At 50.2% G+C, this 15069-nt stretch overlaps 1 protein-coding gene across 4 annotated transcripts in view; it reads right to left on the bottom strand.

Moving 5' to 3' along the window:
• Positions 1 to 15069, bottom strand: part of ABCC8 (ATP binding cassette subfamily C member 8) — an 81003-nt gene that overhangs the window by 20015 nt on the left and 45919 nt on the right. For 3 of the 4 annotated variants that reach the window (XM_044929580.2, XM_025266719.3, XM_025266721.3), the window contains 7 exons: positions 13607 to 13712; positions 13352 to 13468; positions 12876 to 12951; positions 12026 to 12131; positions 3415 to 3450; positions 1628 to 1663; positions 833 to 931 (listed from right to left, as the gene is read on the bottom strand). In XM_044929580.2, coding sequence (XP_044785515.2) covers positions 833 to 931; positions 1628 to 1663; positions 3415 to 3450; positions 12026 to 12131; positions 12876 to 12951; positions 13352 to 13468; positions 13607 to 13712 — 576 coding nt within the window. The remainder of the gene's footprint in view (positions 1 to 832; positions 932 to 1627; positions 1664 to 3414; positions 3451 to 12025; positions 12132 to 12875; positions 12952 to 13351; positions 13469 to 13606; positions 13713 to 15069) is intronic. The other variant, XM_025266720.3, reaches the window with a different exon arrangement.

The raw sequence follows: 15069 nt of genomic DNA on the forward strand, positions 1-15069 counted from the left end.
GAGCAAATAGCCATGTAAGTGACAAGAGAGGGCCTGTGGCCCCTGTGCGGTGGGAAAAGCTAGAGCCAGAGCCCACGCTTGGGGCACTGCCAGGGAAAAATCACTGCTGGTTTGTTGAGGCAGTAAATGATGATGGCCATTCAAATATTTGCCCAGCCTACTCCCCTCACACTTCCCTGGTCAGCTCTCAGTCTGGGTGGGTGCCAGCCAGAGTGCGTGGAGGCATCAGAGTGTCTTGGTGACAGGTACTTGGGCGTTAGAAGATGGATTTGAAACCCATTTCTGTCACTTCCTGGCTGGGTGGTCTTGGGCAATTTACCTAACCTTCCTGAGTCTTGGTATCCTCATCTATAAAATGGGGATAATAATAGTACCTGCCTACTGGGATTGGTGTGAGCATTAGAAGAAATCATGAATACCAAGAGCCTCTGGAAAGAGGTCCATGGATGTCAGTGGTCATTAGCCCTGGAGGGATTTGTGTGTGAGCTGCAGAGCTGGGGGCGGGGAATCACGAGAATGGAGAGGGCAGAGCGCTGGAGGAGCCTTTTCACCAACCTCAAGAGGGGGCACCAGTGTGCACACACCTCCCTCCCTTCCTACCCTCAACCACGGGAGCTGGACTGCCCCGACGTCCAGAACATCTGGATCATTTCCAGATGGACCTTATAGAACAGGCTGGAATCCCGATCAGCAGGCTGGAGAGCAGGATGGCAGGGTGAGGGAGATGGATGGAGGAGCAGGCAGCTGGCTGTGCTTAAGGGCTGGGGAGGGAGACTAAAGCATGACCAATTTCTTCCCTCCCCCAGCCTGCCTCCCTCTGGGAGGCTTTTACCGTTGCTTGTTGAAGGGACTCTCAAAGGTGATGTTCTCCTCCACGGTGGCATTTAGCAGCCACGGCTTCTGAGAAGCATAGGCCACTGGGCCTCTCTTCCTGGAAAAAGTAGGGCAGGAGGAGGGGAGGCATTCTCAGGGGGTCACTGTCAGAGGTGGTTATCAAGCTGACGGATAAAACTGGGACTAGAGGGTGGGGGCGCCGCGAAGAATCTGCTCTGCGTGTGGCTCCTGGTGGCCTCTCCATCCCCCAAGGTCTGAGGCAGGGTTGGGTGCTGGGCCTTAGCTGACTGGGGGATATGGGACCTCAACCCCTCCCTGCTCTCCACCCCTCCCTGTCCCACCTCTGCAGTCTATTCCCCTTCCCAGGTCTACTCAGAGCCTGGGAGAAGCCAACTAAGTGAATACTTGAACCCTGATCTCCTCCTTCCTTGCGTAGCTCTCAAACCACTCAACTTTGATGTCAGCAGCTAACTCTCTAAATGGAAATTTTAAAAAGAGCACTGTTAAGGAAATCATTTTTACTGTGGTATGGTTTCTGAAGACAAAGAAAGAAAAAAAGGAAAAAGAAAAGGAAAAGATGACCACAGGGATAAAAACTATCTGGTGTGAAGGGCTTGATGCCCGGAAGCAGCAGCGGTCTCCCAGCCACCCTGTGAAGCACAGCCCCCTCCCTGGCCTTCTCTGAGGCTGGGTTGGACCTGGGGAGCTGCCTTCCTGAACTCTGTGGCTCCTCAGGCCTCACAGCCCCTCTGAGGAAGTCTCCCCTGGGGGGCAGTGCTCAGGGTCACAGTACCTGATGTCTGCGTAGGCCACCGTCTCCCGCTCGGGGCTGCAGCAGGGAGGGAAAGATATACATTCAGGGTTCACCCGCATGGACTGAGCACGCCATAGACATTCTCAGCTCCTTCAGACCCAGCACGAGGACCTTGATAACACCTGAGACGGAGTCTGCAGCCACAAATGCCACAGGTCCCCCTGGGGAGCCTCCACTGCCTGAATACAATCGGGGTGTGTGAAATTACAAGGGAGAGTGGAGCGAAGGCACCTTGGGTGTAGGCTCACAGTGGTGGGGCTCTTCCTACGTCAGGGGAGTCTGAGGCCCAACTCATGGCTCCTGCAGACCCAGCCTCTGAGCCAGGGCTCGGATGCACTGGCCGAGCTCATGGGCTGACACGGCTGCACAGACAGCTGGAGCAGGGAGTGTACTCTGACAGCAGCCAGCCCGGGTGGGACCATGGGTGCCTGCGAGTCTAGGGGTGGGAACCCACAGCTGATGCAACTCAGGGTGGCACCTGCAGGGCTGAGAAGCGCTCCAAGTGTGATTCCCAGAAGACAACCGTGGAGCCTAGGAGATTCACTCAGAGGGACAGGGTCAGCTGTGGTGGCCATGTGGCCTAGACGGACCCCAGCTGCTCCGGTGTCAAATATTCTGCCCTGTTGCTCTCGTCCACGTGTTCACACTTGTCACATACTGTGAGGTCTGCTTTTTGGCTCAAGAGTTACGGTCACTATGGCTAGAGAGGCTGGGCTGTCATCAGGCCCTGGCACTTGGTTACAAGGTGGGAGAAACGGCAGAGAAAATGTGGGGATATGAAACCTCTGTGGAGTTGGGGAGTGAAGGCCAGACACTTACACTGATTTACAAGGTCAAGTCAACCTTCCCAGTCCTGACTTCCCACCTCCTCCAGTGTGTCTCGATTGTCTTGAAAGAAGTGTGCTTAGGGAGGGTTTTGAAGGTCTTGCAGCCACATTAATCTATTTCACTCGGATGTTTTAGACAATCAGAACATAAAGCACATAGAACATAAAGCAACAGGCTGAATTTCCTGTCTGGCCTCGGGGATAACCACCTCCTCTCCTTATAGCTTTGTCTCTCAACTTTTTTTTTTTTGGATCACCCCAGGGCCATTTTAGACATATTTTTTCTAATTGTCCTTTCTCTGCCGCATTTATTTTCCAATTCAGTGGGTTTAAAAAAAATATTATATTCACAAGTTTGTGCACCCACCACTGCTGTCTAAATCCACAACATCTTCATCACCCCTGAAAGAAGCCATACCCATTAGCAGTCATCGCCTTCCTCCCTTCCCACTAATCCGCTTTCTGACTCTATCCTCTATGAAATTTTAAAACCACAGATCTACTGTATGTCTGCTTATATACTGTGGCCCTTTGGAGAGCCACAAAACATTGGAATATCTAAGTTTTTCCTCTCCAGTACCAGATTTTTCCCTCTTTGAGAATGCATGCCTCACGTATTATAGGGCTTCATGTCTCTAAGTGTATGTGGACTATACAGCCCTGAATCTATACTCAGCACCCCTCCCCGCTCCACACACCCTGCCTAGCCCCTCCCCCCCCATTTTTTTAAACTACTTTCCTCCCCTGTATTCCCTCTTCTTCCTTTTTAAAAATTGGTCACATGGCGTGGCATTTGGGATCTTCGTTCCCTGATCAGGGGTTGAACCTGTGTCGCTTGCAGTGGAAGTGTGGAGTCTTAACCACTGAACCACCAGGGAATCCCCCCAAGCTCCTTCCCTTTATTGGGGACCCACTTCCAACCCAGTCCCGAGGCTGTACCTGGGGTCTTCTCCCGTCTCGCTGTCAGGAAGGCTGCTGGGGCACAAATGGGAAAAAACACCACCAGTTACTTCTCCCCTGCCCACTGCCTTTATTTAGATCACATTGTGTCTTTGGGGAGAAGCAACCTCCACAATCCCCACCCCTCCCACCCATCCCCAGTGTCCCCAAGTGGCTTCTCAACGTCTGTCCCTCCCACAGGCCCTGGATGGGCATCCTCCAAGCAGCAAGGGCTTCATCAGTGCTCCTGGCACCACTCCCAGCAGCAGCGAGGCTGGCTTGGTGTCAGGACGGACTTTTAGTTGGGAAAACTAAAGCTCAGAGAGGGAAAGTGACTTTCCCAAGGTCATAATCATTTCATACAGTGTTTTCAAACTGTGGATTGGGACCCAATATAGGGTCTGAAATAAGTAAACTGCAACTGCGCTAAAACAAACCAACATACAATTTCCCCACCCCAAAACCAGTTTGTACCACATGTGGTCAAGATGTGTATTCTTTGTGTAAAATTTTTTCTTGCCTATCAATGCATAAATGTAGCAGACTGTGATATAAAATGCATCTCATACTGTGAATTATAGTAAAAAAATTTTTTTGAAAAACACTGTGAAGTGACCTGAATTTTGGTGCCAACTTTGCTAGTGCTCTTTCTCTTGCCCCAGACCACCTTCCAACCTTCCAGAAGCAACCTTCTGCCAATGAAGTGTGTACATCTGACATGCACATTTGGGGAAAATCAATCTGTTCTGTTTTCATGCAGATATTACTTTAATAAAATCAGCTAACATTTATTATAATCTTGACAAGCACAGTAATAAGCACTGCAATCAGTTCAGTTCAGTTGCTCAGTCGTGTCTGACTCTTTGTGACCCCATAGACTGCAGGACACCAGGCCTCCCTGGCCTTCACTATCTACCGGAGTTTAGCACTGCAATACTATTATCTATTTTAAAGTTCAAAAAAACCATATGGAAGAGGTCTCTTTATGGACAAGGAAAGTCTCTTTAAAGACAAGGAGATTTTTGAGAGTCTAAGTAACTTGTCCAAAGTCACACATCCAGCAAATAGCAGAGGAAATAGATTTGTCTGATTCCAAAGCTCCATGCTCTTAATGACTATGTTATATTGCCTCACTATGACTACCCAGGCCATAGCTCTGATAAATTTCTTGCAAGGAAAATCAGGATGGATAGAAACAGGGATGGGAAGAAGACAGTTGAAATTCTCTTCTGTCCTCTGCTGAGGGGCAGAACTTAATTGAGACCTTGATGGATATATAATCACCAACTCCCTATGATCTTGTTCTTCGATCTTTATTAGTTTCACTTCATTCTCTCAACTCAACCTAACTTGTATTGCTTAATCATCAGATTGCTGTGATTTGTGGACAAGCTGGTAACATGAAACAGATAAAAAACCCAAGCTTCCAAATTCTAACTCTGCGTCCACAGCCCAGAGAAGCTTATCTCTGCAGTCTTCTGCTTTGACTGCTTCCAGAGTTGCAAAGGCTGTTGTTTATCCAGAGGGAAGCAATCTGTGGCCTCCCCAAGGACCCTGGGACACAGGGCGCTCCTTCGGCTCTAACTCAGTTTGCATCATTATCTGGGCTGCTCAATTAGCCCTTATAATGGACTTCTTTCCCCTCTAATAAGTCCCTGTGTAAGTCGTTTATCCCCAGTGGGATTTTAAGGCAGGAAGAGCATCTTTTTTAGCCCCCACAGGGCTTAGCATATGGGAGATCTGTTATAAATGGAGGTTGATAACAGACATCTTTAATTATTTGGGAGGAAGGAAGGGAGGGGGGCTAGCACTCAACGTGAGGCATTGTGTGCGGTTGTTTGTGTCCATGGTTTCATCCTCACAACAACTCTATAAAGAGGTTTTCCATCTTACAGAAAAACCAAGGCTTAGAGTTTGCCTGATGTACCCAAAGGTCAGAGCTAGGAAGAAGGGAGGCTGTGGTGTGAATCCAGGTTCATCGTCTCCTCTTTCCAGCATAGTTCCAGCCTTCCTAGAATGAGCCTCCTCGTTGTGTACGTATGTCTTAATCTGAAAAGTAAAGAAGGGTACACACGGCATGCACTTCCTCCCATTGACTTCTGGGCTCTTAAAGGAGTGTTCCTCCTCTGCCTGCACTTTTGGGACCAAACACTGAGCTAAGAAGATTATCTCTCCAATTCTCTGACCCTCCTCCTTCTCTGCAGCCAGCTGTGAGCTGGGTCCCTGTGTGCACACCAACGTGAATCATGGCCCAGAGCCTGCCCTCAAATGGCTCATGGACTGGCAGAGTGAATCCCACACGTACAGAAGTCAGAAAGCTATAGAGGCCAAAAGAAAAGTAGGAGCAAGAAAGTGCTATAGAACTTTGGGAGAAAAGTATACAAACACATATGCAAATATGCAGAAAAAAGACTGGAAACTTTTGGGTGGTGGATATTGTTTGTGTTCATATTAGGTGGTTTTTGCCCTCTTTACACTTCCTTCTTTTCTTATTCAATGTACATTCTTTTAGAATCAGATAAAACTATACTTTTTTAAAAGATTTTTTTTTGATGTGGACTATTTTAAAGTCTTTTTTTGAATTTGTTACAATATTGCTTCTGTTTTATGTTTTGGCTTTTTGGCTGCCAGGCATGTGAGGTCTTAGCTTCCTGACCAAGGATCAAAGGACCAAGGACCCCCTGCATTGGAAGGCAAAGTGTTAACTACTGGACCACCAGGTAAGTCCAAATGTATATTTTACAAGTAGTTTGGAGGAGGAAGAAATCTGAGAAAGTGAGGACGGGCTCATAGAAGTTACAGGTGAATGGAACCTCAAAGAGAGAAGGATTGAGACTGGGAGTGGAAGGAGGGAATTCCGGGCTGGAGGAGGAGCTAGCAGAGTGCAGGCAGTGAGAGAAGCAGAAGGAACACGGGCTAGAAAGTCTGTATCTGAGGGGCTTCTCTACTCACTGGTTGTGAAATCTTAGGCAAGTCCCTTTACTTAGGTAGCTTTGTTTCCTTACCTATAAAATTGAGGTCATGGTAGGAGCCTCACCGTGACACTGGGAGAATGTATTAACAGCACATCTCAGAGTTGGTTGGAGGGAAAAATGAGGATGGGGTTTGAGAATGAGCGATGGAGTTAGGGGTGTGGGGAGACCATCCTTTCAGCTCAGTGCTTGGTTTCAAAGGTGCAGGCAGAGGAGGAATCCAAAGGCCCCAACACTCACTTAAGACCCCCAACAATAAACACAGAGGAAAGCTGTGGGGACTGAGGTTGGAAGGGCAAATTAGGACTTACAGGTCTCCACGGTCCGTACATCCCGCCCCAGAGATACTTATTGCTGCTCTGAAATATAACCTTTCACCCACAATGCCCTTTCCAATTGAGGTCACTGGGTCCCAATGCCAAATCTCTGAGGGAGGAAAGGGTTTTTGCTATTGTTCAGATGAGGAAACTACGGCTCAGACCGGTGAAATAACCTGCTCAACGTCACACAGCTATTGAGTGGCAGAGTGAGAACGACAACCAGAGATCATCCCGTTCTCAAGGCAGGCTTGACACGTTTACACAGCGCCCCTTCTGTCTGCCCATCGTCTCTCCACAACTGCCTTCTCCAGGAAACCTGGGGTGTCCCTGAGCTCCTGACCTAACTCCCCAAAGGCTCCAGGGACTGTATGAACAGATGGATCACAAGGCTATGCTGAGAGGAGTCTATTTTTTTTTTTTGCATTTGGCCACAGCCTGAAGCATATGGGATCTTAAGTTCCCTGACCAGGGATTGAACCCACACCCCTTGTATTGGAAGACAGAGTCTTAACCATTGGACCACCAGGGAAATCTAAGAGGAGTCGTTTTTCACCCCTGGGGAATCAGGCGTCTCAGGAAGCAGCCTTCACACCCAACCACCACAAGGCAGCAATATTCTGAGAGTGTCTGAGAGCAAGCAGGGCCCGGGCCCACACCGTAGCGGGTGGCAGGAGCAGCAGGGAGCTCCACTGAGGCCAGTTTGCAGTTCCTGGTGGGGAGCTGGGCTCTTTCTCCCACTCCTAAGTTTTTCTCGGATCCCTGCTTCCTGCTGGCTCCCGGGGGACATCTAAAATCAATCTACTGTGGACACTAATGGTCCTCTTTTTTTATTTCCAAGGAAAGAACTTCACTGGAGTATATCTGCTAATTTTGACCGCTTATCAGAATGTTTTTCTCTTAATGATCAAGGAGAGAGTTTGCAAATTCCAGGTTAATGGTGCATCAGAGCACAGAGCTGGGCCGGGGCAGGCAAGTATCATTAGAGGGAATTTTGAAAGCTGCACAGTTTTCCCAGAGACCTGGAGCCCAGCAGCTGATGTGTGGGATCTTCTCAGTGCAGCCACAGTAATTCTTCAGCCTGGAATTCAGGGCATTACCCCTGGACTCCGGGGGCCCCCACAGGCTTCTGTCCACCTAAGACTGGTGAGCCCCCTGAGGGTGGAGCCAGGTCTTCTCCTTTGTAGCTTACACAGAGTGGCTCACAAAATACACATCCCGTGTGGGCACCGCATTGGAATAACCCTCCAGCCCCACCTCCAAGGAGCCCAGTGTCCTGGGGGAGACAGACACACAAGCATGCGATATGAGGCCACACAAAGAGGATTTGTACATTCTAAATGTTGGTGGAAAAGTTGGGTGGTAGAATTATGGGTGAGGGAAACAGCCTGGGCCAAGGTGTGTGGGAAGGAGACATAAAGACGTATTTAATGGCAGTCTCCTAAAGGTCATAAACTGTTCCCAGTTCATTCATTTAGCAAATGAATTCATTTAGCAATGGCACTGTAGATACAGAGAGACAAATAAGATATGATCTTTGTCCCCAGGGAGCTCACTGCAGTCTCTCCTGGGAGACAGGCTGGGGTATAATTAAAGAGCAATAGGGGAATTTTTTTCCTGGCATAGAAATACATTGTCAAAGAATAATATTTACACTAATATTTATAGGGCACTTGGTATGTGCCAGGTTAAGCCTCACATTAACTCCGTGGGTAATAAGGGGAAACTGGTGCAGAAGGGTCACAGAATTTCCCAAAGGATGGAGTCCAGATTTGAACTAGGGCAGCCTGCCTCCTGAACTTTTGATCCTATGCGCTCAGCAGTACTGCTCATATTTTTCAAGGAAGGAATTAAAGAATGGTGCACACACAAACCCGTCTCCCAGAGCATTCTCTGTTGTGTGCCTCCTATTCCCCCAAATCCCTACCTTGGGCCTCTTGGGACTCTTTCTGGCTGCCTGGTTATCAGGTTTCAGCCCTGGTATGGATTAAAAAAAAATATGGGAGCAACCTGGCATCGCCCTCACCTCTGGCTGCAAACAGGCAGGCCCTCGGGAGGGGCTGCTGGGTCAAATGCTATTTTGCTCTTGGTTCATTTTGCAAGTGCATCATCTCCCTGCAGACCTGGGGCCCAAGGTCTGAGGCATGGAGCTCCTGCAAGTAACGGAGAATGGCCCTCAACATACAGCCCCTACACTTAACTCACTGCCCAGCGTAGGTGGGCCAGGCAGAGCTGTGTACAAGCCAGGATTCTGAGAGCAGATGAAGCCAATGAGCCATGTCCGGCCAGCCTACTCTTTCTTCCAGTTACTGTAATGAGCTCGGGGCTGGTCTCCCTTCCTGTGGCCTCTCTCTCTCCCATCCCTCATCCTGTATCATCAGTACCTTTCTTCTACAGCCTTCAGACTAAATCTTATTTTCTGGGCTTGGTACACAAGGTATCTGACCTCAGCTCAGCCTACATTTTCAGTTCTGACCTTCACCAGCGCCTCCCACACCCACTGCTCCAGGTACCAGAACCACATCCTCTCACATCAGCATGCCTTTGCCCACCCTGATACCCCTGCCTGGAACATCTTCCCCTCCCACCCCTGCTTCTTCCATCTGATGAAGCCACAAGGTTCCCTCAAAACTCAGATACCATGTCCACATGAGTCTTTTCCCCTTGACCTCAGAGTTCACTCTTCCTCTGTGCTTGATGGTGGCACGAGGTGGCACCATGGCACTGGATATCTGTTCCCCTCCTTTGGAAGCAGGGCCACGTCTTCATGATCTTTGCATTCCTATTGCTGTGCCTGAGGTCTGGCGTATAGCAGGCACTCGATAAACATGTGGCGAGTAAATACACCAATGCAGAGAAACCAGAGCACAAGCTGAGTCATGAATGAATTCTCACAGCTTCTCAGGGTGGGCTGCAGGCTACCCTGACGTGCTCGCTATGCTTCGGAGGGAAACTGAGCCACAAAGTAGCTTCAGGAGACATGAGATCCTCCCTGAGCCTCAAACAGAACCAGGATGTAGGGCCCAAGCTGCCTGTTGAGGAGAGTGAGTGTCCATGCAGACAGAGCTGTGAGCAGCAATGTGGTGGTTCTGCTGGGGTCGGGGGGCAGGGCATCACAGCCATAGCGGCTGCTGGCCTTGAATGTCAGGCTGGCTGTTTCTTCATGTTGATCTCCAGCCCCTTCTCTCTCAGCACACAGTGGAAAGCACATGCACTTGAGCACTACTTAAGTGTACATTCCACTTCTGCCATTTAAGAGCTGGGCGGCCCAGGGCAACTTGCTTCACCTCAGTTTTCTCATCTGTTAAATGGGGATAATGAGAACTGCCTGCCTCATAGAGTTTGGTGAAGACTGACCAAGACAATGAAGTAAATAAAGTACCTTACACAGTAATCTTGTGCACCTAGCCAAGGGCCTGCGCAGAGCGGGTGCGCAGTGACTAGCAGTTGTTCTGTTTGGCTCACAGTTCCCTGGGGTTTCCTGTCTTCCTGTCACAGATATACACAGGCAGCCAGTGGCTCCTCCCTCCAAAGCCCTGAGAGGCAGTTGGCACCAGGGTCTGGCAATCCAATGCCTGGACCTTTCCAGTCAGGCTGTGTTGAGAACACCTGAATAAGATGGGGAATGGAAGCAGAGACCTTGTGCCCCAAGACGCACCACATTCTCAGTGGAATTAGGTTCCTGAGTCTGAAGTTATAGGAAACCCAAGGAGCTCATTGCCAGCCCATAGCCCCGTTGAGGAAGGAAACTTGCCATTTGTTGGGTGCACTGTTCAGGGGCATTTTGGAAAAGCAGGAAATGGGGGTGCCTGTCCCAAGGTCTCTCTCTCTCTGCTCAGCCTGCTCTCAAGTTGGTGAAAAAACCTGACATCTTGAATGCTAATTTGCCCCTAGAAATGATTGCTAGGGAAAGTTTGTCCTCTGTTGAATTGGCCTCAACTTTTATTCCTGAAACCTTGATCAGATCCCTCTTTCTCTTGGATACTTGGGGGCAGGGAGGTGTTGGGGGGCAGAGGGTGGGGGACTCCAACCCAGGTTACATGTTGACTGCAGTAGCCGTGTTCTGCCCAGGTTTCTGAACAGCTTTCCCACCCTCTTCATTTCTTGGCTCTTCTTTTCTTACTTTTAAAAAAGATGTATATAACAGTCTTATGGACTCTGAGAGAGAGGGAGAGGGTGGGAAGATTTGGGAGAATGGCATTGAAACATGTAAAATACCATGTATGAAACGAGTTGCCAGTCCAGGTTTGATGCACGATACTGGATGCTTGGGGCTGGTGCACTGGGACGACCCAGAGGGATGGAATGGGGAGGGAGGAGGGAGGAGGGTTCAGGATGGGGAACATATGTATACCTGTGGCGGATTCATTTTGATATTTGGCAAAACTAATACAATTATGTAAAGTTTAAAAAATAAATTAAATTAAAAAAAAACAGAAAAAAAATGTTAGATAAAAAAAAAAAGCTTTTATCATTTATGTATCTTTAATCAACTAGTTTCCAGTGCTTTGGGGAAATAGATAGCCATAAATAATAGATTCACGATTGACTCAGGCTGGGGTTCGGCTCTTTAATTGAGACAGTGATCTTTGCCCAGAATCCCACATTTGCCTGATTTATCTCTGGTTCCTTGAAATACGCACTGACTGGTCTGTATCAGCTTTGCTGATGACCAAGCCAGAAACCAACGTTCATGTTACGGATCCCCGTGCTGGGGGGCAGTGCAGCTGAGTGAACATGGAGTTTGGAGTCAAACAGAACTGAGTTTGAATTCCAGCTTTGCCACTAATTGGGTAGGTGAATTAGGGCAAATAGTTTGGCCCTTCTGTCCAAAATGAGATCTGTTAATAGTACTCACCTTGCTGGTTTTCGTAAGAATTAAATGAAATAGTGTGTGCAGAGAACTTAGCAAAGTACCTGGCACATAGTGAAAGTGTTAGTCACTCAGTCGTGTCCGACTCTTTGTGACCCCAGGGACTGTAGCCCGCCAAGCTCCTCTGTCCATGGGATTTCCCAGGCAAGAATACTGGAGTGGGTTGCCATTTCCTTCTCCAGGGGATCTTCCCGACCCAGGGATCGAACCCAGGTGCCTGCATTGCAGGCAGATTCTTTGCCATCTGAGCCAGCAGGGAAGTCCTTGGCACATAGTGAGGGCTAATGCTAATGATGGTAACGAGAGTAACAAGTAACTGGTTTCACCAAGTGCTTGTGGAACACACTCAATACACGCATGATGCACCCTGCACTGAGAACGGCTGCGAGGAGGGCTGCCCACCTGCCGCTGTCCTTCCACTGACTGAGCCCGGAAGGTGCACACAGTACCTGTTCCAGAAGACGGCCCCCGAGAGCTTCTGCATCTCCCCCAGGGTGGCGAGGAGGAGCGAGGACTTGCCGCAGCCCACCTGCCCCACGATCATGGTCAGCTGACCTGCAGGGAGGGAGGGCAGCAGGGGGAGCAGAGGCCAGAGGGAGTCTGAACAACTACCACCCAGACAGACAGGCAGCAGATACACCCAACTCTGGGGCCCCCACCTGCTCTTCTCCTGTCTAGAATCCCCAGGGAGTCCTTTCCTCCTTTGAGCCTTTCCTTCTGGAAACCCACACCCTATATCTGGCTCCCCATGTCCTTCTACTGCTAATTCCCTGCCCTTTCCTGAGGGCCTACGTCTCTCTCCAGTGCTCTCCTGTGTGAACTCAGTGCCTCTTGGTCCCCACAAAGGCCACCCTATCCTTCTCCTTCCCATGCTTTGCTCAAGCTGCTGCTTCTGCCCGACTGTCTACCCTGCTCACGGCCTGAAGGACCCTGCTCATTCTCGGAGTCCCCAGCTCTTTCACAACGCCTTCCCTGGCTACTGGGGATCACTTTTCCTTTTGTGAAGCACCCACTCTGTCTGCAACAGATGGTTTGACATCAGGACCCCGCTGTCCTGCCCTGTCCTTGCTGCTGCTCTCCCACCAAGCACCTGGACTCCCCGAGGAAGGAGCCCAGCCCCTCTCTAGCCTTCATACCCCAGAGCACCCACCAAGAGTGCACGTACAGCAGCTGCTCAATCGGTCCTGATTTTTCTTTTTCTCTCCTTGTCATTCAGTGGAACATGGGGAGGGGGCACTTCAGACATGATTCTAAGGGGGACACCCCTAGACCATGATGGAGGTGTGAGCCGGGTCATACCTCGGGGGATGCGGATGGTGATGTTGGACAGTGTGGGGATTCCATCGGGGGTCCACGTGAAGAAGCCTCCAATGATCTTCATTAGGGGCACCCCACCGACCAGAAGAGAACAGAAAGGCAGCTGAGTTTGGTGTGAATAGTCTTGCCTCCCCTCCCCCATGAAAGCAAAAAAAAAAAAAAAAAAACACACACACTGATTCCAGTCCACCTCCAAGGCAGGGGAGTTGGGGCATGGCCTTCTCATGCAGACCTCTACCTGAGGCACCCTCCCCAGAGGATGGCCACAGGTCCCCCCACTTGGTGGAGATTGAAGCACTGGCCCTGGTCTCAGGGCTCCCATGGACACTACAGGCAGGCAGGGTGACCTCCATCCAGGGCAGAGGGCTCAGGACACAGGTGTCTGGTCCTTCAGGCATTGTGCTCCCTGTGGACATGGTGCTGGGTGGCCGGGCGGGGGTGCAGGGTCTGGGACTCACCTGGACACAGCAGTTGTCGGCGTCCCCATCTGTGCCAGGGGCCAGGCTCTGCAGTGGGTTCGTGAGGCCCCGACAATCCTCCCGGGCTGGACGCTTGCGGTTCACAACCTTGAGGGGCTGGAGTTGATTAGAGGAGGTGAGGGCCCAGGGGCTGGGAGCTGTGCAAGGAAGCTGAGGCAGGACAACAGCAGGGCTCGAGCTGCAGGCGTTAGAGAAATACACCGGGGTGGGGGTGCAGGGCAGGGGGGCACTCACCACCGCCTGGTACTTGCTGGCTTGGCCCTGGGGCGCGGGTTCTCGCGGAGCACACTGCTCCTCACGGATCTCTGCGCTGGACAGGAACTCGCTGAGCTTTTGCACGCTGCAGAGGAAGTGCAGACACCCCTCACCCTGCCGGGGGGCAGAGAGGAGGGGAGAGGGAGGAGGGCGAGGCCTGAGAGAGCAGTTTTGAGAAGACTTCAGGTTCCAGCTGTGGCCCCCACAAAGCCCACACGGGAGGGGACAGACCAGGGCCATTCTGTGGGGGCAATAGGAGTTACTAGGGTTATTAGTGTTGACTAGTCAGCTGGAGTAGGTTAGGGCATGGATTAGGAGGGACTGACTAGTTTTAGGGTTAAAGTTAGTTGGTTAGTCTGGTTATTAGACTGAAGGATAGTTGGTGTTGGGCTTTATCGGAGTTCTGATAGGTTAGGATTAGGATTGGCTATTAACCATTGAGTTGGGGCTTCCCTGGTGGCTCAGACAGAAAAGAATCTGCTTGCAATGCAAGAGACTCATGTTCAATCCTGGGATCAGGAAGATCCACTGCAGAAGGGAATGGCTAACCACTCCAGTACCCTTTCCTGGAGAATTCCATGGACAGAGGAGCCTGGTGGGCTACAGACCATGGGGTCACAAAGAGTCAGACATGACATGACATCACTACTAACTACACAGCGGACACTGTTAAATGGTTTATAAGCACATAATTGAATCCCCATTAAATAATTTGATCTTGCTGGGGGAGGTGTGGAAGAGGTATTATTCCCAACTCAAGGAGGAAAAGGCTATTCTCCACCCCAAGCATTTCCTTATGAACTCAGAGGAGGTTCCAGAATCTTCACTTGATTCATTCTCTCTTATCCCTAGGGGTGGGCAAGGTGTCTGGGGAATCTTGAGAATTGTTCATACAATCCCACCTTTTGCTTAAATTTCCAACAGCCTGGGGCCACCCCACCCCTATCTCTGTTCTGAGCACGCAGTCTCTCCCCATACAAGGAGCAGACTGCCAGCCTCTGCCTGCTTCTCCTTCTGTCCCCATTCCAACACAGCTTGGTGGGGTGGTGCGGGGGCAAGGAGTGGGAGATGGAGCTGACTTAGGGTAAAGTTTCAGGCTGTGTCATGTTCCCACTTTCAGCCCAGAGTCTGGTCTCCTTCTTTAAAAAGGCTGTAGCTATCCTGAGGTGAGATGAGGAGTATTTATATAGAAATGCTTCTGGGTCAGGCAAGAGATTCCCCATAGCTGTTAACGCCTCTGAATATATGGGTTCTACTCAGAATCATCGGCTGGGGTAGGGGTGGGGGAGGAGGGTTGATCATTAGTAGTTTCACAATGTCACTAAAAGTGAGTCAACACAGTTGACCCTGGAAATGGGAGCTAATCCCTTTCCAGCCAGCTACTCCCTAGTGAGATTCTCCTATGACCACAGCTCTGCTGTGTTATGCCCCTCCATCCTCGA

The sequence above is a fragment of the Bubalus bubalis genome, chromosome 16 (assembly GCF_019923935.1).
Source record: "Bubalus bubalis isolate 160015118507 breed Murrah chromosome 16, NDDB_SH_1, whole genome shotgun sequence".
Classification (NCBI taxonomy): Eukaryota; Metazoa; Chordata; class Mammalia; order Artiodactyla; family Bovidae; genus Bubalus; species Bubalus bubalis.